The sequence below is a fragment of the Amorphotheca resinae genome, assembly GCF_003019875.1.
Source record: "Amorphotheca resinae ATCC 22711 unplaced genomic scaffold M430scaffold_3, whole genome shotgun sequence".
NCBI classification, from domain to species: Eukaryota; Fungi; Ascomycota; class Leotiomycetes; order Helotiales; family Amorphothecaceae; genus Amorphotheca; species Amorphotheca resinae.
In genome coordinates, this window is record NW_020194473.1 from 1,635,216 (window position 1) to 1,657,378 (window position 22,163).

General features: G+C 49.9%; 11 protein-coding genes across 11 annotated transcripts; 4 read left to right on the forward strand and 7 right to left on the reverse strand.

Annotated features, from left to right (window-relative positions):
• Positions 1–218: 218 nt before the first annotated feature.
• Positions 219–3,734, reverse strand: M430DRAFT_40430 (hypothetical protein). Its single transcript, XM_024867393.1, has 10 exons — positions 3,588–3,734; positions 3,237–3,532; positions 2,772–3,189; positions 2,628–2,720; positions 2,514–2,574; positions 2,018–2,460; positions 1,723–1,966; positions 1,481–1,531; positions 1,063–1,431; positions 219–1,015 (listed from the first exon to the last, which is right to left on the reverse strand). The coding sequence occupies exons 1-10, from the start codon at positions 3,681–3,683 to the stop codon at positions 396–398; spliced, it is 2,691 nt and encodes an 896-aa protein (XP_024723283.1). The 5' UTR covers positions 3,684–3,734; the 3' UTR covers positions 219–395.
• A 35-nt stretch (positions 3,735–3,769) lies between these two features.
• On the reverse strand, positions 3,770–5,095 carry M430DRAFT_33781 (hypothetical protein). Its single transcript, XM_024866431.1, has 3 exons — positions 4,945–5,095; positions 4,618–4,876; positions 3,770–4,568 (listed from the first exon to the last, which is right to left on the reverse strand). Exons 2-3 carry the CDS (start codon positions 4,833–4,835, stop codon positions 3,995–3,997), a joined length of 792 nt encoding a protein of 263 aa, XP_024723284.1. The 5' UTR covers positions 4,836–4,876; positions 4,945–5,095; the 3' UTR covers positions 3,770–3,994.
• A 209-nt stretch (positions 5,096–5,304) lies between these two features.
• On the forward strand, positions 5,305–7,109 carry M430DRAFT_97632 (hypothetical protein; the record flags this gene model as incomplete). Its single annotated transcript, XM_024870055.1, has 4 exons — positions 5,305–5,737; positions 5,789–6,635; positions 6,780–6,966; positions 7,017–7,109. The coding sequence occupies 4 exons, from the start codon at positions 5,305–5,307 to the stop codon at positions 7,107–7,109; spliced, it is 1,560 nt and encodes a 519-aa protein (XP_024723285.1).
• A 1,396-nt stretch (positions 7,110–8,505) lies between these two features.
• Positions 8,506–9,598, reverse strand: M430DRAFT_57049 (hypothetical protein; the record flags this gene model as incomplete). Its single annotated transcript, XM_024868653.1, has 2 exons — positions 8,506–9,429; positions 9,479–9,598. 2 exons carry the CDS (start codon positions 9,596–9,598, stop codon positions 8,506–8,508), a joined length of 1,044 nt encoding a protein of 347 aa, XP_024723286.1.
• Positions 9,599–10,075: 477 nt separating this feature from the next.
• M430DRAFT_48829 (hypothetical protein) lies at positions 10,076–12,255 on the forward strand (the record flags this gene model as incomplete). Its single annotated transcript, XM_024868019.1, has 4 exons — positions 10,076–10,173; positions 10,222–10,800; positions 10,845–10,977; positions 11,029–12,255. The coding sequence occupies 4 exons, from the start codon at positions 10,076–10,078 to the stop codon at positions 12,253–12,255; spliced, it is 2,037 nt and encodes a 678-aa protein (XP_024723287.1).
• A 479-nt stretch (positions 12,256–12,734) lies between these two features.
• Positions 12,735–13,442, forward strand: M430DRAFT_26167 (hypothetical protein; the record flags this gene model as incomplete). The annotated part of the gene is made up of 1 exon (XM_024865355.1): positions 12,735–13,442. One exon carries the CDS (start codon positions 12,735–12,737, stop codon positions 13,440–13,442), a length of 708 nt encoding a protein of 235 aa, XP_024723288.1.
• Positions 13,443–14,416: 974 nt separating this feature from the next.
• Positions 14,417–15,691, reverse strand: M430DRAFT_97974 (hypothetical protein; the record flags this gene model as incomplete). Its single annotated transcript, XM_024870084.1, has 1 exon — positions 14,417–15,691. One exon carries the CDS (start codon positions 15,689–15,691, stop codon positions 14,417–14,419), a length of 1,275 nt encoding a protein of 424 aa, XP_024723289.1.
• A 1,344-nt stretch (positions 15,692–17,035) lies between these two features.
• Positions 17,036–19,676, forward strand: M430DRAFT_57053 (hypothetical protein). Its single transcript, XM_024868654.1, has 2 exons — positions 17,036–18,449; positions 18,502–19,676. The coding sequence occupies exons 1-2, from the start codon at positions 17,048–17,050 to the stop codon at positions 19,431–19,433; spliced, it is 2,334 nt and encodes a 777-aa protein (XP_024723290.1). The 5' UTR covers positions 17,036–17,047; the 3' UTR covers positions 19,434–19,676.
• A 59-nt stretch (positions 19,677–19,735) lies between these two features.
• M430DRAFT_26170 (hypothetical protein) lies at positions 19,736–20,584 on the reverse strand (the record flags this gene model as incomplete). Its single annotated transcript, XM_024865356.1, has 3 exons — positions 19,736–19,985; positions 20,085–20,381; positions 20,442–20,584. The coding sequence occupies 3 exons, from the start codon at positions 20,582–20,584 to the stop codon at positions 19,736–19,738; spliced, it is 690 nt and encodes a 229-aa protein (XP_024723291.1).
• Positions 20,585–21,275: 691 nt separating this feature from the next.
• On the reverse strand, positions 21,276–21,644 carry M430DRAFT_97525 (hypothetical protein; the record flags this gene model as incomplete). Its single annotated transcript, XM_024870047.1, has 2 exons — positions 21,276–21,441; positions 21,571–21,644. Coding segments are annotated over 2 exons (240 nt in total), but the record flags the coding sequence as incomplete, so codon positions are not given.
• A 2-nt stretch (positions 21,645–21,646) lies between these two features.
• On the reverse strand, positions 21,647–21,978 carry M430DRAFT_214957 (hypothetical protein). The gene has a single exon (XM_024864522.1). It carries the CDS (start codon positions 21,933–21,935, stop codon positions 21,657–21,659), a length of 279 nt encoding a protein of 92 aa, XP_024723293.1. The 5' UTR covers positions 21,936–21,978; the 3' UTR covers positions 21,647–21,656.
• Positions 21,979–22,163: the final 185 nt, after the last annotated feature.

Genomic DNA, 22,163 nt, shown 5'->3' on the forward strand with positions numbered 1-22,163 from the left:
CATTACCCCTCTATGGGATTTCTCAAAAGTGGCTCTCGAGTTGTCTCAAATACAAATGCAACTGCAATGTCAATACGTAATAAGAGACTGTGCTCTGCAGTGATGCGGAAACGATCAGCGAGGGAAATTCCCGCACCAACACGTGAAGCTCCCCTAATGCCCGTCCGGCAACTCAGCACATGACTCGCGGAGCCAAGAATGCATTCGTTGCATGGCACGGGAGAGCGCGAGATCTGGGTCAAGGAGCCGCAGGTCCAGAGAGTGAAAGAATGAAATGGTTTTGGTCTCTGTTGAGCAATGGCTTCCGGGTCTGTAACGCCTACGCTGAGCTAAACTTTCATCGACAATGCAAACACTGTGCTCCGAGCAACGAGCTTCATTCATTATCCAGACGCCTAGATCACCGCACTCCGGCCGCCTCCCCCCGTCCCGGTCCCGGTCCCTGTCCCGGGTCCTGGCCTGCCGCTGCCGCTGCCTTGTTGCGCGTCCCCGCTGACCCCACGAAGATTGATGCTCCCGATCCGAGAGACGATATTGCTCCCGACCGCATCTACTGCTCCGCGCGGCGAGGATAAGGTCGGCCCGTGTGCCGCCACAGTCTCCACGCGGAAGAGCTTGATACCAGTGCCGTTCCAGACCCCAACGGTGCCTTTAGCGACCTGCATCTCGCTCGCGAAGATGAATCCCCAAAGTAATGATTCGTACCAGCCCATAGACAGCGGCGACCATTCAAAATACTGAATTCGGATGGGTGATGGTTCTATGCCACTAATTTGAGCGCGTTGGATTGTACGCAACACGTTGGTTGATGGCGTATCCATCGGGGCGTCTCCTCGTCGGAGTAAAGGCCCAACTTGGTCAATGAGAGTTAGGATCGTATGGAGTGGCAAATCTGTGAGCCATGAATCTATCCATTCGGCTGTGGGTTCAAAGGTACCGTTGGTAGAATAGCCCGTTGGAGTATAGCTGCCCAAGCTGGTGGTACTGCTCTGTCTCGAGAATGTGGGCATACCAGCTACGTCTTGTTAGTAAATGGACGGTCCAAGCCCGAACAGGACATACCAGGCATTTTCCCTCTCGCCTTCTCTGACATCCCTCTCAATTGAGTTGGGACTGCATCATCTACATTGGATGAGACTGATGAACCACTAGATGGCTGTTTGCTTGCCGTTGATTCTGCAGGAGTTGGTTGATTGTCATCCTCGGTATCATCGTCCTCATCATCTCCGATGGCGAACGCCCCGTCCTCTGGCACATCGCTAAGAGCTGGTGCTCGCTGATGACTCGTCGATGGACTCCTTACGCTGTCTGCAGACCCTCTTCGACTGTCCAGCGACGATAACTCTGATGGGTCGGCAGAGCGCTCCTTCCGCCGCCTGTTACGTTGCTCGAGTTCTTCCTGTCCACTCTCAAGAGTAAAGGATCGTAATGCTAGTGACAGTTAGTACCAAGGATTGATATTTCAGAGAGCTCTCCTTACCCTCAAACCTCTTTTTATTTCGTAATACAGCGTATACAAAGTTCGGGTTTTCTGAAGGGCGAGTCAGTACGTGCCATATATAGGTCACCTGAGATTTTCTTATTATTGGGTCCCCCCGAGGCGAATAACTTGGGCCTGGGTCAAGCTCCTCTCTAATCAAGAGCTTACGCTGTACTTATAGTCCAAGAGGATCTTAGGACCATAGATATTGAAATACAAGTACTTAGAGTGTGATTACTTACTGATATATTGGTGTTCAATGATAGCATTCATACTTTCTAACAGAGATTGTAAAAGATTATGATTGCTATCATTGGCCAACAAAAACCCTGGTGAGGACATCGAGGTGAAGAGCTGTAGTAATTTGGATGAAGCCGAAGCGCTCAGGAGTTCGAGGTGGGCGGCAATGTTGTTAATGACGGCTAGTAAGGCAGGGTAGATGGCGGTAAGTTTCCCCTGACTTGTGGTGATTATGTTGTATATGGACTAGAAAATTATCAATATGGTTATCAATATGAAACGGCTATTAGAACTTACGTGAATTAAGAAATCGGCATACGTCCCATTAAATGATGGGATCCTGATGCTGGCTGGTAAGGTATCTTGGGCCTCGAATCGCTTGTTGAGATTCTTCCCAAAATTTGGTTCCACACTCATTGTCTGCAACAAGAAAGCACACATCCTTACGACTCCTCGTTTTGATGCGTCCAGCTTGTATTCAAGGGCATAGAATAGAATGAGTACGACAAAGTCATGTGATCGATCAGTATCTATTATGAAGGAGCGGAATCGTTTGTTGCATTGAGTGATCTCCCAGAAGAGCATGATCATTTCCGATGAACACTTTGCGCCTGACTGATTAGTTGGGATATAGGAGGTGCTTGCTTGTAATGGCTGATTCAGGATTCTCGTCACGCCGTCCACAATGAATTGGAAGTCTTGCGGTCTATGTAACCGACCAAGAAAATGGCGAAAGTAATCTTTACAAATGTGATCAGTATATAGAAGTTTCAATTCAGAACTGATAGCTTACTCTTTTTTGTGTGGGCCGGATCCCCCTCCGGTATTGTGTAGAGAAGAGTGACAACTAGGAACTATGAATCTAGATATCAGTGATTGCCTCAAAATTAGAACTACTCAATCTCACCTGCAACGCATAGGTGACCAATATCTGCTTCGGGTCCTTGAAGACTTGCACATTATATGGTACCTTCCAGCTTGCTGGGTTGTACTTCAGGGTCTACCGAAAAGTAAGCACCTAGAGCATCGATTTGGTGACTTCTGATCTTACTGTATTCAATAACGAGCAGAGAACCGACAGAACTACTTGTTTGTCCGGGCAGGTGACAATATAGGTAATAGCTTTGACACCCTTGACCGGAAGCAGGGTCGGAGACATGTACATGCTCTGACTCGTCAAGGCCAATAGCAATCGAAGTATTTCGATACGGTTATTCTCGAACTCCTTGCTCGTCCCGACAGATGTATTGCATCCGACTCCGCTCTGCCAAATCGCATACGAAACCTTACTCTTGCTGTTTTGTGTCCTAGGCAGCGTAAAATCGGCGAAGAATAGCAGGTCCATCAGGGTGTCAATCAGCTCCTCCGCCAAGGGCTTGACCTCCTCAAACTCTTCTCCAGCCGCTTCCAGTTTCGCCTGCTCCTCGGGCGACTCATCGAATAGGACATCGCGGGCCAGAGCTGCCTTTCTAAGAGACCGTCAGTGGGGCCTGCCGCAGACCGCGGGGAAGCATACCGAGTACGTTTCCGCCTCACACTCCAAAAGAATTTGTCCTCCCATGCTTGTAGTTTCTCCGCCTCATAAATATATGGTAAGATTCTAGTGAGAATTCGTATGCAATTCAGCGCATCGCGCTCTGGCGCGAACTCTGGATCCGGGAATGAGGGATGATGTCGTAGAATGAACAGGCGACTTGTTACCGCCAGCAGGAGGGTTTCGAGGTTCTCTAAAGCTGTATCGCGCGTTCGCCGTATATCCGCCGGAGAGAAGAGACTGAAGATGTCTTCGGTGGATTCTGGGAGCTCCCAGAACTGCGGAGTATCCAGATCAGTCAGTGGAGTAAGGACGAGGTCGGGACCGGCTTACAGATGCCCAGTATGGATCATCAGCGGGGATGATCCTGTCCTCGGAGAGCCTAAAGATGCCCTTCTTGAACACCAGCTTCGAGTCAGAGGCTCCCATTTTGAATTGCGTCTGGCATTTGTTGTTGAGTTCATGGGATGAGATTCTAGCAGAGTTCTGGTGTTTGTCACGTTTGAATCCCGGGTCGGGTATTCTAGACTCATTTTACCGACGAGGAATAAGGCATGCGCGAACAACTAAACACGGCTTTCTTCTTTACAGCAGTACTAGAGTGATGTGGGAATCGCAGCACCCTAGAGATGGGAATCTGGATCGCGATTCAATGACAGACGAGTCAATAACTGGAATTGCGCTTGACCGAGGTTATGGGTATCTGCATCATACAATTTTCTTCTCAAGCCACAACCTTCCTATGCATACAATCGAGAGTTCCCCGAGCTCCTTCTTCCCTTGTCATAAAGCCACTTGTTGTTCAGTCCAACACTTGCTCCCTTCGAAGTCATTGGGCTTGGTGAACCCGGCATTTCCGGCACAGAGCCCCTTGAAGCACCAGGCCCAAGAGGACTTGGAGACCCATAAGAATGTCGCCTCGACCCATTCATACCCGCTGCTCCCATCGTCTTCTGTAACAATGGACTCGCTCCTGGGGAAAATGGCGACCCGGAAACACTACCGGATGCTGGTGGCATCGAATTTGAAAAGCTTCCTTTGCTTCCCGGGGATCCGCTCAAGTTCGTCGGAGTTCTGGCGTATCTTGGTGGAGTAACATATTGCGAGCCAGGGGTTGGAGGTTTAGAACTCGGTGGTAATCCAAGAAGCTTTCTTTGACCAGGTGTGAGAGGTATGTCGGCAAGATCGTCCTTCTTTCGGAAAAGCGGCCAGCATGCCACAATAAGGTTATAAGTAAGTAGTAATTGGAGTGCGTGGTATGTGTATGATGCATATGGATCAAGTAGCTTTCCCGTTTGGAAGTAATGCGGAAAGCTAGGTGCCACATCAGCTATGTTCTTGCTTTGGGGGTGGCGAATCATACTTGTTCCACAGCGACCGTCCTAGCAGCCACAAGACCACCAGACCCCCTGTATTATAGATGGCCTTTTTCACATTCCGATCTGAGAAATTTGAAGCATTTTGCCGTCTTGCAATCTCGTCAAATTGAGGGTGCCGCCATGTGCCTGTGACTGGGGTCGAAGGAGTCGCAGGTTTAGAGACAGGAGTTGCGGGTGTCGATGCGAGAGCAGAAGTAGACATCTTTGATCTAATCATGCGATATTACCTTGCCCTGCTGAAGACTTTTGCCGGTGTCAGCTCAGAGTGCATATTTCTGGGATGTCAACAAACCATCCGAGAACTTCTTTACCTTCGAAATAACCTCTTGCAGGCTTTCTTCCTGCTCCACCTGCTGATACCCAGGGGTTAGTAGAATCGTCGAGTGCAGATGATGTTCCTATGTTAGCATTGTCGAGCCGTGGTGGGCGAAGAGGCGTCGTTGGCCTGTTTGTTGACTTGAAGTTGTGAAGGCATTCGTGAATCGTGAATCGTGCAGAGAATCCTGGTAGCTCAACACCCCTGCAAGTCCGTCCTTAGCGCCGCCCGGCTGGAAACGCGCCTAAACCCCCACTGATCCAACCTCCACATTTCCCCTCAAATAGGTACGTTTCGGCCCTCGGTCAACGCTCCTTCGCATTCATTCTTTTTGTTTGTTTTGCAATCAACCATCATGGGTTTCGGAGACGATCTGATGCTGCAGCTCGACATGGCCATTACGGGCATTTTGGGCGAGTGGAATCACTACTCGACCGCCATAGCCGCTGGCATTGTCAGCTTCTTGCTCTATCAAATGTTCACCACCCGTGATCCAGATGCGCATCCTATGCTCCTGTCCCGCCAGGCACAAGCCTCTCCTGTCAGACAACCTGGCGAGTCTGCTGTCTTCCGATCGCAGGCGGCTCCTCACGGCATTCCTCTAAATTCTGGGCTCGGTGTCAAGGACCCGGGTGATTCAAAATGGGCTAGAGGACGGGATGGAGATCTGAGAGATATCTGGAGAAAGGTCGTGACTGGTGTCCAGGATAAAGAAGGCAACGAGACAGGAGAACATGGGAGGATCATGACAGTACTGGGTACTGAGAACGTCGTCGAGCATGATATAGGTGAGCATTGTTCCTCCATCATTGACTAAGTACGTCCTAATTTTGGCATAGCCGGGATTACTCGACAAATAAACCTAATCGGTGAACATCTGAAGCAGAATGGAGGCAAGAACGTTGCTATATATCTTCCAAACTCGATCGAATTTCTTGCGGCGCTCTTTGCATGTGCCTTCTACGATCTGACTGCCATTCTTGTGCCCTACGATCAACCTCTCGAGACCATCGTCTCGCTCCTTCAAAAGTCCAAAGCTGATGCCATTATTGCTGCTGTTGGGTCCTTTCCTTTTGATGTTATCACGAAGAGTCATCCCAGCCTCCAACAGCTTATATGGGTTGTGGATGACGGCAGTAAGCACATGGATTGGAATGAAGTTCCTACTGGTACCGGAGGAGCTATAAATGTTTCAACTTGGTCGGAAATCATTCAGGAGCAGAATGCGGCAGCAGGGACTGAGTTGCCAACTGTCGATAGAACCGTCAAACCAAAGAACGTGATAGCTTTCTGGCCCTCTGGGGAGATGGTTGAGTATACTCAGGCAAACCTGATTTCTGGCATTGCTGGTCAACTCACCTCGATACCAACCACACAACGCATGACGCACGCAGACCTATTTCTCCCTGCAGATTCATTGACGACAATTTATCCTTTGGTCTTAACTCTTGGAGCACTCTTCTCCAATGCCTCTGTGGCATTGAATTCTGTGGCTGGCCGAAGTCCGGATCTTGTCACTGCTACTGAAGGAGTTGCGCCGACCATCGTCGTCGCTTCACCTTCTACTCTCGCCCAGACCCACTCAGAGACTGCGGCCAGATTGAACTCGCCCATTTACCGCCTCGTTCACTGGTTCGAGACCCGCTCGCTCGTCCAAGATGGTGTTATGCCAATCACGTCGGTACTGTCCCGCTTCTATGATTCACTCAGACCCGTTCTTGGAACTGAGTCTGGCAAACTCCGCTTAATATATGTCGCGGCGCAACCTGGCTCTGATTCTACTCCCCTGAGTGCAGAATTATTGTCGGATTTGCGGGTTTACCTTCGAAGTAGGGTAATCTATGCTCTCACAGCACCCCAGGTTGCTGGCGCGGTCACCCAAACCGGTCTTTACGACTACCGACTTGATGATGAGAAGACAAAATACTCTCATTTTGGTGCTCCAGTAACAAGCGTTGAGGTCTTTTTCAAGGATACCAAAGAGCACAAGACGACAGACTATTCCTCTGCCGGAGAGGTAATTTCTCTATTTCCCAGATCCTCAATGTCCTTGCTAACCATACGCAGATTATTGCCCGAGGTCCCGCTGTTGTTGGTGGCGAGGCCGCTCTCGGAATTGTTGGCAAAATGAAGGCTGATCATACATTGGCTCTGCTGTGATACTTGAGACGGGGCTCAATATGAGTAGATAAGGACGTTAATGAAAATATTGTTCCACCAAATATTATTTACATTGTGCATCTGATGACCGAATGCCCTTCTCTGCCAAGATTCTCTTCCTCTTCGTCACGGCCTAGTTCTTCCTTACTCAGGCAGACAATTGATTTTATTTCCCGTGTACAATTCGACATTTTGCCCATCGATGCCTATAGCTATAAAGCTCAATTTCTAAGTATGCGGGAAGATAGTTCTCCCGCCCCCTTCCTCGTGGGATTCAAATTTCTGGAAAAAGCAGAGCTTTCTACCTACCTATCTTAAAACCATGGTGACGATTTGGTGGATATGTATTTTATGTAGAGGTGCTTATCAAAGTTGCTGTGTACAAGATCTTACCTTTTTACTTCTCGAGTACGTGTGTGATCAGTTGCGGTAACCTAGTTTCACATTTATCCCCCCTCCCCCCCCCCTCTTTCGGGGAAATACCTTCGGGGAAATAATTGAAAATAAACCGAAAATAAAAAATCACCACAGACACACTCTCCCTATTGAAAGGTACATCCCTCCTCAATCAGTATGATGTAGCTGCAAGGAGGAGAAAAAGCACAGAAGAAAGGTGATGGGAGAGGACTGAAAATAAAAAAAGGGGACGTAAAAAGAAAGAAAGAAAATGGGAAGAAAATGGGAATAAAAAAAGAGAAATCAAGGGCAAAAAATACAAAAATGAAAGTTTTGAAGACTACCCGATTTGAACGGATGACCCTCTGGAGATTCCTAGAATAAGATCTGGAATCAGAAGCGCTACCACTGCGCCAAGTCTCCTTGTTTGTTGTAAGGAATGAGGAAAAAGAATAGAAGAGAGTTTGGCAACCGGATCCGATTGATTGGCTGGTTGGTTTCCTTAGGCTTGAATGGACTTGGGACTAAAGCGGAACAAAGAAGGGGTTATAAACCCTTTTATTTGTATACCTTAGGTATAAAGGTATCCAAAGGATTCACGGAAGTGAATGCGATGACAAATTTATAAGGATTAAAGTGCCTGAGGGAAGCCGTTGGCTTTTGGGTACTAAGAAGGGTTAAGTGGAAGAAAGGAAGAATGCCGAATTGTTCTCGCCGCACTCTCCATAATACAGGGCGCATTTCCAGCGTACAGATTCTAGGGGAGAGTACGAGGGGAAGAAGCGGGCACGATGAGGCGAAATGGAGAGGTTCGGGGCAGGGGGGTATATTTAATTATATCCAGCAACTATGTCAATAACAGGGCTGGCTAGAACAGTGCAGAGGCTTGCTTCCCAACTGGATAAACGATCTCAGCCATAGGTATTAACAAGAGAGTATAGCCAACCCGCTCTACTATCAAAGAACAAATTCTCTCGTGATTCCGTTAGATTGCAGCAATTTATTTGCTGCGTTTGTAGATCTTGGCCAGGAAGCTCTCGAACACAGATTTCTTTAAGCCCTCCGACTCATCAACCTCCGCGATCATCTTCTTGATCTCGCCGACTCGGGTCTCTTCGTATTCCTTGTAGATCTGTTCCAGTTTCAACTCGTCGTATAGCTTCTTGACGGCTGCCTCCTTGGTCTTGTCCTTGCGCCCGTAGTTATCCTCCAGAATCTTTCTCTGTTCTGGCGTCGCGATCTCTAGAGCCTTGTTGACGAGCCATGAGCACTTGTTGTCCATGATGTCCGTACCAATCTTGCCAATGTGCTCCGGAAGACCAAAGTTGTCGAGGTAATCATCCTGGATCTGGAAGTACTCGCCGAGCGGGATCAGGATCTTCTCCGCCTGCTTGAGATTCTTCGGCGTAGCGATGTTTTGGTGGTAGAGCGCGAGCGCAACCGGGAGGTAGAAAGAATAGTATGCGGTCTTGTAGATCACTATGAATTGGTACTTGGACATGGAGAAGTTGTCAAGATCGATCTTGTCCTCAGGTGCTGTGATCAGATCGCATAGTTGGCCCAGCTCAGTCTGGTATGAGACTTCGTGGAAAAGCTCGAGAAGATCGACGTATGCGGGGTGCTTCCGGAAGTACTTCTTGAGGAGTGTGTAGATAGAGGATTCGAGCATGAACGCGTCGTTGATTGCGATCATGCCGACATGTGGTTGACGGTACCAGCATGGTGCCCCACGGCGGGTGATGCTACTGTCCATAATGTCGTCGGAGACGAGAAAGAAGGCCTGTAACAGCTCGGTCATCCATCCCAATGTCGCAGCTTCGAAGTATTGCTCTTCGGAAAGTGGGGCTTCGAGGAGAAGGGAGACAGAGTCGGGAACAGACATGCCGCGATTGCATTTCCCACCAATCGTATTGGCATTGAGAGACTACGTATCTGTCAGCGGATGAGGCTTTGCAGTGTAGAAATATACTTACAGCTTTGTACCATTGCACGAACTCATCTGCGAGATTGTATTGCTTGGCATGGTCCAGCAGGTCTTCGACCAGCTTTGGGAAGACAGATTCGAATTCCTTAAGGGTTGTAGTCTTCGCCATCTTGATCGCAAATATCGAGTCTATCGGATCGCAAGGCGTAATTCAGAAGGGAGGCAATTGGGAAGCGTTGACTTTGCGGTGCGAGGGGAGGGAGGAGAAGAGAAAAGGGGGACGAGGAGCGGTGAAGATGGTGGGGTCGGCAGAATTCCAGGCGCGGATCGGGATACTTTTCGTCGCGGTTTCCATGGCGAAGCGCAAAGGATCCTTGACTTCGAGCACATCGCACACCCGATTGACCCTTGAGGCTCTGGAGTCTTTAATTTTGCGCGAAGGACGATGCTGCAAAACACACAATCTCCGGTGCAATTGAAGCCCTTCCAATCATCCGTTGAAGCTGCGATCACTGTCCTATATTGACGGACTCGACGCGTCGTACACAGGAACGGGCCGGAGCGTCCTACGAACTCGGAACAGTGGCAACAATTCCCTCTGTTACTTCATGAATATAGCTGCTAGCAGCCGGCGACAAGATTGGAAATGGGGCTTAATGAGCATGAGACGGCCCAGTTGAGAGCAGCGCTGCAGGACGCTGTGGTGAAGTGCTCTGAAAGATGTTTATATCAGTCTGCGAAGTGGTGGGTTACGTCGAGAATGGCTGGAGAATCCTGCTGATATTGTTGAAGGGCGGCAGAACTTCTCACATCAATACCGACGAGAGATGATGCCTCCGAACCCGAAGACTCGCAGATGACGGAAGTCCCTTTAGAAGGCCTACCACCAATTGTTGTGACGGGGAACCTCGACCCCGAAGAAGCGCAGCTTGAAGCGAAGGAAATAAACCAATATCTGCTTGCAAAGTCATTCTTTGACTGCCGCGAATTCGATCGATGTGCGGCCGTATTCTTACCAGATACGATATTATCAGGGATTCTGTCAACGTCCTCAAAAAGCTCACAAAATGCTTCAACACCCAAGGCGAAGGGCAAGGGCAAGGAACGTTTCTCTGAAGGGGCGAACAGCCATACAGCACCGAAGATCCCAAAGCTAAGCCAGAAAAGCCTGTTCCTAGCTTTGTACGCGAAGTATATGTCTGGAGAGAAGAAGAAAGATGAAGACAGTGAAATGGTGATGGGCCCGCACGATGGTGGGCATACAGTTAACAAACAACTGGTAACGATCAGCCGGGTTTTGGAAGGCTGGTTTCGGGAGCGGACAAATAGCGATGGCCAGGTCGTTGGGAGCCAGGGATGGCTCGAATACCTGTAAGTCGTCCTGCATAGTAACTAGCCTCTGCTAATAAATGCAGTTATGGTATGGTTCTGGCCAAAGACAAAAACGAAGAAGAAGCCATGCGCTGGCTGATTCAAAGCGTACACCGCTACCCCATGAACTGGGGATGTTGGCTGGAGATGACTTCCTTAATAGGTCGCGTACAAGACGTAAGTACTGTTCCACCTCATTCTCGGCATCAGCTGTTAAGCGTGATCTAGTTGGAACGAATAGCACAGCATCTGCCTGTAAACATCATATCCTATATCTGGAATTTGCACACCAATCTCGAACTCTACCAGTCAACACCCAATGTGTCGCATATCTTATCTGAGCTCCTTTCCATCTTTCCAGAGAGCTCTTTTCTGCTAACGTGTTCTGCACTTCTTGCATACCACGAAAAAGACTTCGTAAGCGCCGATGCGCACTTCAGTCGCCTCCTCGCCCAATACCCTCATCGGCTCGACTCCCTCGATCACTATTCAAATATCCTTTTCGTCATGAACCTACGGCCAAAGCTCTCCTTCCTCGCACATCTCTGTTCTACGGTTGACAAGTTCCGGCCCGAGTCCTGCGTGGTCATTGGAAATTACTACTCTCTCATCTCACAGCATGAAAAGGCCGTACAATACTTTCGTCGGGCGCTCACACTCGATAGGTCTTGCCTGAGTGCCTGGACGCTTATGGGACACGAATATGTGGAATTAAAAAATACCCATGCGGCCATCGAGTCATACCGTCGGGCTGTCGATGTGAACCGGAGGGATTATAGGGCTTGGTACGGGTTGGGCCAGACATACGAAGTCCTGGAGATGCACGCATACGCCTTGTGGTACTTCAAGCGTGCAGCAGGAATACGACCGTGGGATGGGAAAATGTGGATGGCGGTAGGGTCATGCCTACAAAAGATGGGACGAGACCTCGAAGGTATCAAAGCACTGAAGAGAGCATTACTAGCTGAAAGCTATTACGATGGCGGGGTCGGCAGTTCATTTGGAAGCGGAGGCCGAGAGAGAGCCGGTACAATGGATCCCGAAATTCTTCTGCAGATTGCTGGAATGTACGAGCGATTAGGAGACGAAGGAGAAGCAAAAGCTTACATGGAGATGTGTGTTGCTCAAGAAGAGGGCCCAGCCGATAATTTCGAAGCGTCTGTTATCAATATCCATACAGATCCAGCATCATCAGATGATGAATCGCGCACAGCGCCTACTGTCGTAGGCTCGGGAGGTGGCGGAGGCGGCGAGAATACAGGAACAGGAGTTACGGCAGCAACTTCTAAAGCGCGGATGTGGCTGGCTAAATATGCCATGCGCACCGGGGATTATCAACGGGCGATGCAGCTAGGGACGGAGTTATGTCAGGATGGCGTTGAGGTTGAGGAAGCAAAGGCGCTGGTGAGGGAAGTGAGGGTCAGACTGGAGGTCATGGGCGGGGAAAGTCCCTGATCTGGTATTTTTGAGGAGAAAAGAAACATGTTATCAATATATTGATGAGTTCCTCGTCCTTGGCTGGTTTAATATCATGAAATAATGCCTCTTGGAATGGTTCTCACCTCTGATGAATACTATGACTGCATATAGGCCTGGCCTTTAGATGCCCATTCATGTAGCAGATTACTCACTGAACCATGTAACCTCTATAAGAATAACCTGATAGGGGGAAGCTCGCTTAATTGTCTTCGCCTGAGAGATCGTCTGCACGGACCACGGGGCGTTGATTAGCTCCCGGATCGGCTCGGCCCAAACCCCGCTGGAGTCGGATCGGGGAAACGTTAATCCATGTCTCGAGCTTCACCGCTGAGCTTAGCTGAGTCCTCTCTCCTCTCCAATTCAGGGTTTCTCACTTCGATTGTCTTATATAAAGCTCCAATTGGACTGTTGGACTGCCTATATCTTGAAACGCCCCTTTGTTAGGTATATACAAAATGTCCACCTACCCAACCCCGCCTCCCACGAACTCTCCACCAACACGACGCGACAAATCCTCCTACGAACCGCAGCCACAACCACAACCACAACCACAACCCTACGAACACATCATGCAGCAACCCTACGAGTCCACCGTGCAGCAACCCTACGAACACAGCATGCAACAACCCCACGAATCCTACATACCACCCACGCAAGAATACTCTGCCCCCCCTCCCCCAGCAACCCCTCCCCCAACCGGCCCCCCCAAAATCCCAGCCCAGGATTCCTACTACTACTCCACCTCCCCCCGGCCTCTCCACTACTCACCGCTCAACAAACCACCCACTCCCTACAACGCCTCGCGGCCACGGCCTCGACCTAACTTTATCCAGCGCTGCCTCCTCAAGATCGAGCGCTGGATTAAGAAATTCATACGATGGGCAAAACACCACCCGATCATAGCAGGTTTCTTTACCTTCCTGCCCGTGGCGGGCCTGGCGGGCGCTGTAAAGGCAGGGAAGATGCTCAGGCGATCTCTCGGGGGCCGGCAGGGGAAGATAAAAGGGGGAAGTAGAAGCAAGGGAGCGGTGGATGAGGGAGGGATCATGAAACGTTTGGAGAAGGCTTTGTCTTCGTATGGATTCCATGAGTTTAGAGGGTTTGGGGGCACTAATGGGGGGGCCTTAGATGGCATTTTGAAGGTCGTTCATCTGTTCATGTAGATCCCCTCTCTCACACCTCTGTCTTTCTTTTGTTCCTGCTCTTCGAGACGTATCAGCTTCCGTGTTTGAGAGATATACTAACTTTCCTGGGGTCTTCTAGTGATCATTATTGCAGACTCACACCTTCGTCTGTACCCCGACTTGCGAGCATCTTGCTCGGTTTATATTTCCTCGACACGAAGAAGTAGCAAATTACTATCCATCCATCTATCCATCTATCCATCCATCTATCCATCTATCCATCCATCTATCTATCTATCTATGAATTTATGATTTATGAACACCTACGGCATTCATGCTCTAAGACCACTTTCCAAATTCGCTAGTCACGTCTTGATCCTATACACTTTCTCTCATCGTAAAGAGCATCTCACACTATCATCCTATGCCTATTCGCAATCATGCTTTCCCAACCTCTTGACTGCCCAGTACCGTACCTCTCCACAGACTTTAATACAAATGACTCCCCTCTCCTCCTAATCCGCATAGCAACCTGACAGTTATATATCATTGATATCCCGTACTTCCATTCCTTACACAATTTCCACCACGGGTATAAGTAGATGCTAGGCTCTTTTTTTGTCTTGCTTTTGGAAAATATGAGAGCGAATTGATAATGCTGCAGGATTAACAATTTAGGTAAGGATAGAGAGGGAGAGTGGAGATTTGGCTATTACTGATGAGTTGGTAAAGGAGAGCGGTTTTCTCACTGCTTTATGATTACTTGGGAGTATACATGCTTATTTTACAGTAAGCAAGAGGGGCTGACAGATAGTATGAGTTGTGAGAGATTACCAAGGAAGCCTGTCGTATTATTATACAATTATAATTCTCATTTCTATTTTAGCTGGCGTCGTGATCTATATCTATCACCCTAAAGACCAACTTCTAGACCCCTAGATGCCTATGGTATCCCCGGCGAATAATCTATAATACCTGTCTCAGATCTCAAAGATCCAGACAGAAAAACATCGCTAATACCAAAGCCACAGCTTCCACCCACCAGCCAAGCCGCGGGCCACATACAGCGCCACCAACGCCCCCACATAGCAGGCTCCCGTCCACACAATTAAGCCCCAGTAGCTGCCGCCGCACCGCTCCAGAATCGCCCCCGCGATCGGGACGCCTGTTAGGCAGCCCAGAGACACGATCGTGTAGCAGGTGGCGTAATAGCGGCCGTAGTCGCGCGTCTCGCACAACTGTCCGATGCAGACCGGCGTGAGACTGATGTTGCTCCCCGAGGCAAAGCCGAAAAGGAGGCAGAAGACGACAAGGCCGGCAGTGTGGGCGCCGAACGGGAGCCAGATGACGAAGATGGAGAAAATGGTAAGGATGGTGAAGAGCAGCGTGGTGTTGTAGCGTCCGATGATGTCGGAGTAGAAGCCGGGGAGCCAGCGGCCGAAGACTGACCCGGCGTTGAGGATCGGGAGGACCTGGTAGGAGAAGGCCTGGGAGTAGTGCTTGGAGATGGCGTAGGAGGTGATGTAGGTTAGGGGGATGAAGAGCGCCCATTCGAGGAGGAAGACGCCAACGACGGTCCATGCGAATGCGGGCTGGGCCAGAATGCGGAAATCAGGATGTGGGGAACGGCGGTTTGAGGATACGGGGAGGCGCGAGCGGATGAATAGGTTGGCGAGGGCGCAGAGGAAGAGAATAATAAAACCCATTATGCGCGTAGCCCAGCCGAAGCCGATCTTAGGGATGAGGGATTGGAGGAGCAGGGGGAAGACGATGCCGCCGAAGGCACCGCCCGCAGCTGCAATCCCAGTTGCATTTCCACGGCGCCGGTGGAACCAGTGCCCGACGGCGGCAATGGAGGGCGTGAAGAGGAGGGAGGTGCCAAATCCGCCGAGTATGCTGAAGTCAAGGATGAAGTGCCAGTATTGGGTGCACACGCCAAGGACAAAGATAGAGACGATGATGCATACGCTGCCCAGCAGAACAAGCAATCGAGGGCCATAGACGTCAAATATAGGGCCTATATAGATGCCGCAGCCGAACGTTAAGAAGGCATAAAGAGAGAAGATCCAGCCGACCTGGTCTGTCGAATAACTAGCTAACTGGTTCTCTGAGATATAGGTTTGGAAAGACGCCAGTGTGTTGGTTATTCCCAGAGAACTGAAAAATCCACACCATCCGCCGAATACAACAAGCCATGCTTGGAGTCCACCTTCGGGATACTGCACTTCCTCTTCTGAGTTGAGCGTGAGAGAGGAGGCAGCTTCCGCAGCTTCCGCAGAATCCGCCATACCTTTCTCTGCTGTGTTTGTTTCATCTGAGGTCGATATATACCCAGCTTCTTTCTCCGTAGTTTGCCCTTCTCTGTCCGTAGACTCAATCGCATCAGTGTGGCAAGTCTCTGGGCCTTCGCCACTGGTCTGGTGGTCACTGGACCGGACGCTGTCGATGTTTCCAAAATCTGAGATTGCACTCTTGCCGGCAGAAATTGAGTGACTTCGACGAGATTCTAATGACCCCGTAGGTCTGTCTGAGATGGGCACAATCTTTTCTGTTGCCTCTTGATTTACGGGGCCGATAGCTGATTCTGTGGAGCCTTTGGAGGGACTTCCGGCCTCACTGGCCGCAACAATGACCATTTCCACAACAATTATGATCTAACTTGCATGGCCCTCTTGGTAAAGTTTCTTAATCACTTGGCTTGATTCCTCTGTACCCGAGAGCTACCAAGGGAGGTTGACAGAGGGTGGCGGTGTGCTGAAGATCAAAATGTGTATGCGGATGCGAGGGGAGTTCAGATAAAGAAGATACTGTAGATGGTGCAGATGGGTGTAAAGAATACAAAAGTAGAAGTAGAAGTAACTTGTGCCATTGTATAAGAAGCAGTGCTTTAAAGCATTCACCTCCAGGTCAAGAGCTGAAATCACTTGACTTCACATCCCTTCATGCTTTCTAGCGACTTTGAGAGTGGGGGTGGGGAGGAATCCCGACGATCTCTTGGTATTGATCCCCATTCTTGAGAGTGTTCTGAGGAGACATCCACCATCTCCTCGTGTTGTTGATCTCGTTCAGGGTTCTTGACATGTCTTTTGGTGAGAGGGGGAGAGAGAGAGAGAATGGATTTCATGAACGGACAATGAATGGTGCGGCAAGAGCGCCCTCCACGTGACTGAATACTTGAGTCCAACAACCACTTGATCAGGTTGTCCACGATCGACGAACTTTACCGATCGTACCTCTGTACATCTCAACTCGATTGATTATCGAGTGATAATTGATGAACAATTTAGCAGCTCGGCTTATTGCTGCGAATTATCCACCAGTCAGATATGAATCGTTGCACCAAGTGGATGCAGGTCCTCCGCTGCAGCATGTTGAGTACCAGAGATATATATGTCTCCTCGGGCGAATTTCCATGATCTGCAAATCCCCACGCCTTTCGAGGCAAGACATACACTTCCCCGCACTTGTATTGCTCCATGAAGCTATCGTGACATGTACCACGGCCTGTGAAGCTTTACCCCAGATCATATTCCTCGCATTTCACGTCATGCTGCGTTGCGTTGCGTTCTGCTCTGCTCTTATATATCAAGGATGTCCGTCCCTCTTCCTCTCTGTGCTGCTGCACCGTTGGGAACCTTCTTATCATGCATCTTTCGTCTCTCTTTACAACCGTCCTTGTGGCCCTGGCCGCTGTTCATCCCGCAAGTGCACAATTGCCGGCCTCGAGTGGACCCTCGTACTCACCTGCAAGACCCCCCGCAATTCCATTGGCAGTGCGCGGTCCGTACACGAATGCCTGGTCGTCGACTTCCTACAATGGTACCTTAAATACCAACGGAGTTGTCTTCTGGCCAGGAAATGCACTGGGCTGGGAGGGCATGGTCACGGTAGATGGAGTCACGTATGAATATCTTGGGACGGGATCTCAAGGCCTGCCAGCCTTATCCACTCTCAAGTCTGCAACTCCATTGACCGTTTCGTATGATTCGCAGTACTCGAATTTTACGTTCGCGGCTGGTCCTGTTGAGTTGACTGCGAGCTTCCTGTCCCCAGTTTTGCCGAAGGACTTATGCCGTACCAGCATCCCATTGTCTTATCTGACAGTTACTGTCAGATCTACAGACAATGCAACCCACAATGTGCAGCTGTATAATGATCTGAACGGGGCTTGGATCTCGTATGAGAATAACCGAACTCTGGAATGGGCCATGTATCAAGGATCAACTTCAATCAACGGCAGCTCTAGCTCCGGAAAAGGTTCAGCCCCGCACACTTGGCTATACGCTCTTCAGGAGCCCTATCTGTTTGGTGAGAACTACCAGTTTCCCCAATGGGGAAATTTTACTTTCAGTTCTGCTCAAGGCGGCGCGCAGAATATGACCTACGGGTCAGGATATTCAGCTAATGTTCGCTATCGCTATCTAATTTCGCACTCACTGCGGAATAACGTCGACGGAGAGTTCAGAGGTTGGGGGGAGCAAGAGCCTGTGTTCGCCTTCTCTCACGATCTGGGCTCTGTCACAGGCAATGCATCTGCCGCGGTCACGTACACGCTTGGATCTGTTCAGGACCCCATCATGCGATATCTCACATCCTCGGGAATCGTTTCTTTGAAGCCTTGGTGGTCAAAGTGCTACGGAGATATCTTCTCGATGATCGCCTTCCACTACGATGATCTTGCTCAGTCCCAGAAATTAGCATCTCAGTGGGAAGCTCAACTGAAGTCGGACGTGAAGTCTTACTACAGGGCCAATCCAGCACCTGCTCCATCAACTCAATTATCGCCAAGCCAGATCATCTTCGACTCCGACGACGCTTATGGCTATTTAAACACGAACAATTACACCGGTGTTGCTGCTCCCACTGTATCTGAGGCTCAAGCGTACTACAGCATCGTTGCATTGTCTGCTCGTCAGGTAATGGGAGCTTATATATTAGCCATCCCTCCCCAAAGCACGTCCTTTACCAGACAAAATTCCTCAGAGCCACTCATGTTCCAGAAAGAGATCTCCAGTGACGGAAATGTAAACACCGTAGATGTGATGTGTACGTCCTCTTACCCCCTTCTACACCCGTATTAGCTGACACCTGCCTCTAGATCCAGCTATGCCCTTCTTTCTCTATGCAAATCCCAATCTCCTCAGGTATAACCTGGAGCCTCTCTTACAGAACCAAGAATCCAACTTCTACCCCAACGAGTACAGCATGCATGATCTCGGGAGCTCCTTTCCCAATGCCACAGGTCACGTGGAAGGAAACGACGAGTACATGCCTGTCGAAGAGTCTGGGAATATGATCCTCATGGCTTACGCCTATGCGAAATTCAACAATGATACCTCGTACCTCCAATCACACTACCCGCTCCTAAAGCAGTTTTCCAACTACCTGACGGAATACTCGCTCCTGCCAGGCGTGCAGCTCAGCACCGATGATTTCGCCGGCGAGCTCGTCAATCAGACCAACCTCGCCCTCAAAGGCATCGTCGGCCTGGCCGCTATGCGCGAAGTCGCCACTCTCACAGGTCACTTCTCCGACGCCTCCAACTTCTCCGCAACCGCCAACGACTTCATCAAAGCGTGGCAGACGTATGCCATCGACCCCTCTGGGACACACACGGTACTATCCTACCAGTACCGCGCCTCCTACGGACTCCTGTACAACGCCTACCCGGACCTCCTCCTAAACCTATCCATCGTACCCCCGCACATCCTGGCCATGCAATCCGCCTTCTACCCGACGATCTCGCAGATCTTCGGCGTGCCCCTGGACAGCCGCCACGAGTACACTAAGAGCGACTGGGAGATGTGGGCTGCGGCGACGTGTGCGCCGGGCACGCGCAGCCTCTTCGTCACGTCGTTGGCGGCCTGGCTCAACGCGACGGAGACGGGATTGCCGTTTTCGGATCTGTATGATACGACGGATGGAGAGGCGCCGCAGAATCCGAATATTGAGTTTATGGCAAGGCCGGTGGTGGGCGGCCATTTTAGCTTGTTGGCTTTGCGGGCCGGTAAGGGGCCGGTGGGCTCGTGAGGGGGAGGGCGGGGAGGAGATAGGGGAAACGAGGTATGCGTAGGTAATGATTATGACGGTGGGAAGGGCATTTAATAAGTATTGTAATCAGCCATCAAGTTATGATAATGACACCTGATATGATCTGAGTTCTTTGGTTTGTCAGAGTATCTTCTATTCCTCTGATTTAACCCTTATACCCAATTTGAACCGTCGAACACCGCCCATCCGCATAATGCCAGGATATTCCTACAAGTGCTCCAAAAAGGCCCCTCCCTCATCTCAGAGCCATTGCACCCCTCACATCTCGACCACCCTCCCAACTAAGCCTTCTTCTTCTCCCCCTTCTTCTCCTCCTTCTTCTTCAACGCCGGTAGACTAAACACCTTACTCAAACCCCCCTTCATGCGTTTCCAGCGACCGAACTCGACCTGCGGCGTCCATGTCAAGACGCCCACCCACGGCTGCACATTATAATGCACGTTCAGCTGCACATCATCTGTTTCCGCCAGCTTTCCCGTCGGCGCCGTGATCTGATATTTCGGTTTCTGGTTCTTGAGTTCGAGCTTGCCTCTATATAAATCTCTCTATTAGCCATCTATTCATCCCCCCCACCTCTCCACCCCATACATATCCCAAACATGAGAGAAAGAGAGAAAGGAGCCAACGTACCGATTCGGATCAATCGCCTTCCCCTTCGCCGAAGCAACCAACTTTCTCATCGCCGCCAGCCCAATATTCTGCAAGTGGTCCGCGGACGGACTCGTAATGATCGTGTCCCAAATAACCGCCTCGTTCGTCCGGACCGACTTATTCGCCGCGTCTTTATCCGGCCACGACGCTGTCACGTACACGAATACCTGTTTTGTGTTCCAGGTAAAGAGGGATGAGAGGTCGGCTGATAAAGAGAAGCGGATTGAGGCGTATTCTTCTCTTTTCGGGGAGTAGTAGTGAGGACGGCCTTTGACTCTGGATGCGTGTTAGACGGGGGAAGGGATGGATGGGAGATGGGGGGGAATTGGGACCTACACTTGCACATCTTTGACGGTTATGGATGCGCTGGGTGTTCGAGGAAAGAGAAAATCGGTACTGGCGATTAGGGCTGCGACGATGAAGCAGACGGTGGTGAAGAAGCCGAATACATTTTGGGTGCGGGTGACGGTTGAGTGCATCTTGGCTTCGGGGGCCGTTCCCGGGATGGTGGATTTGGGATGGGTGAGGCAGATGGGGTTATGACATGAGACCGGGAGGATTGAGCGGGTGTCGACTCTGAAATGTTGATTTCAAGACGTCGTGTCTTGTATCCTTATATCTAGACTCGGGACTGATTTTAACACGTCTCTAGTCGCGCGCTGAGCCTCTTCCCAGGGTTGCGCCGTTCCGGGCTTAGCGTATTGTGGGGTAGAGGCTAAACTGTGGCTGGAGATATGTTCATCCTCTTTTCTTTTCTCTTCTCTCTTCCAGATTTCTATATCTTTACGCATTTTACTGGAGCGTTAGTTTTCAAGTTTTCAGACAGTTCAACTCAAGTTCAATTCCAGTTTCAATTTCAACTCAACTCCAATAACCATGTCCCTATTGTAGAATCCGTGCTCGTAACACCGAAGAAGCAAGAAATTCCCGACCATCCGCAAACGACACCCGTTCTCGAACCTTGTCCTTTTGCTGGCAGAGAAAGTAGAGAAAACGGAGGGACTTGAAATTGTACCCTTCCATTCATAGCACACTACCGCTGGCCAAAGTTGAACATTGCTATCCGCACAGTTCTCCCAGCATCTTCGCAGCCTCTCACTCCAAGCCCATACCCAGCCGACCATCGCCCATGGCCAAGAGATTCATGATATTTAACAGGCTCTCTCTGACCTAAATATGCTGGGCGACTGTTCTATACCTGCGACCACCGCATTGTACGCGCCGACTGTAAATACACGGGGCTCTGAATTTAAAGAAGCGCCCTCGGGCAGCCATGTCACGGCGTTGGCAGTATGTATACTCGATGTAGAAGGCGTGCAGGTACCCGGGGAGGAAACTTTTTGATTGTCAGTGACCCCTTATATTATGCGTTGATATTGAAGGAACAGCGGACAACATTCGGATCATGGAGTGAACAAGGGAAGGACAATCCCCGTAAGAGGAAGAAACAACAGGAGAAACATACCCGAGAAGTAGCAATAAGAGATTAATCACCACGTCGGCGCCACACCCTGCGACAAGGAAGACACCAAAGGGTGGGACTGGAGTTCATTAGCTTTTTTTCGGACTAAGAATCAAAGAAATAGCGGCGTACTCACTGATGAGGGTGGCGATAATCAACAGAATTCCAGAGCAGGCATCCAAACCGTCTCTCGGACCCCCTGCTAGGGTTTCTTCGCAGCAGCTGCAGTTTAGAGCTACAGTTTCTGCTGTGTGTTGAAGATGTTCATGGTGTTGATGTTCCACCTGGAGGGTATGAGTTGGAGGACAGGAGGGTTGTTCGGTCTGCGGCTTCATGTCGGCCTGCTGTTCTATGTCAAGGGCCGACATGGTGCAAGCCTTGCTACTGTATAATGGAAGTTATATTTTTTTTTTGAGAGGTGACGTAGAATGGTGGGGGTTGTATTGTGTGTAGTAATGCTTCTTCGGTTGAGATCATGAAGGTGTACGAGGGATTCGACAAAGGACGGGGTTATAAGTGTTGGCTTCAGAGAAGGTGAAACAGAAAAGGAACAAGAACAAAAGTAACACAGAAGAGAAGACTGCTAAGCATCTTTT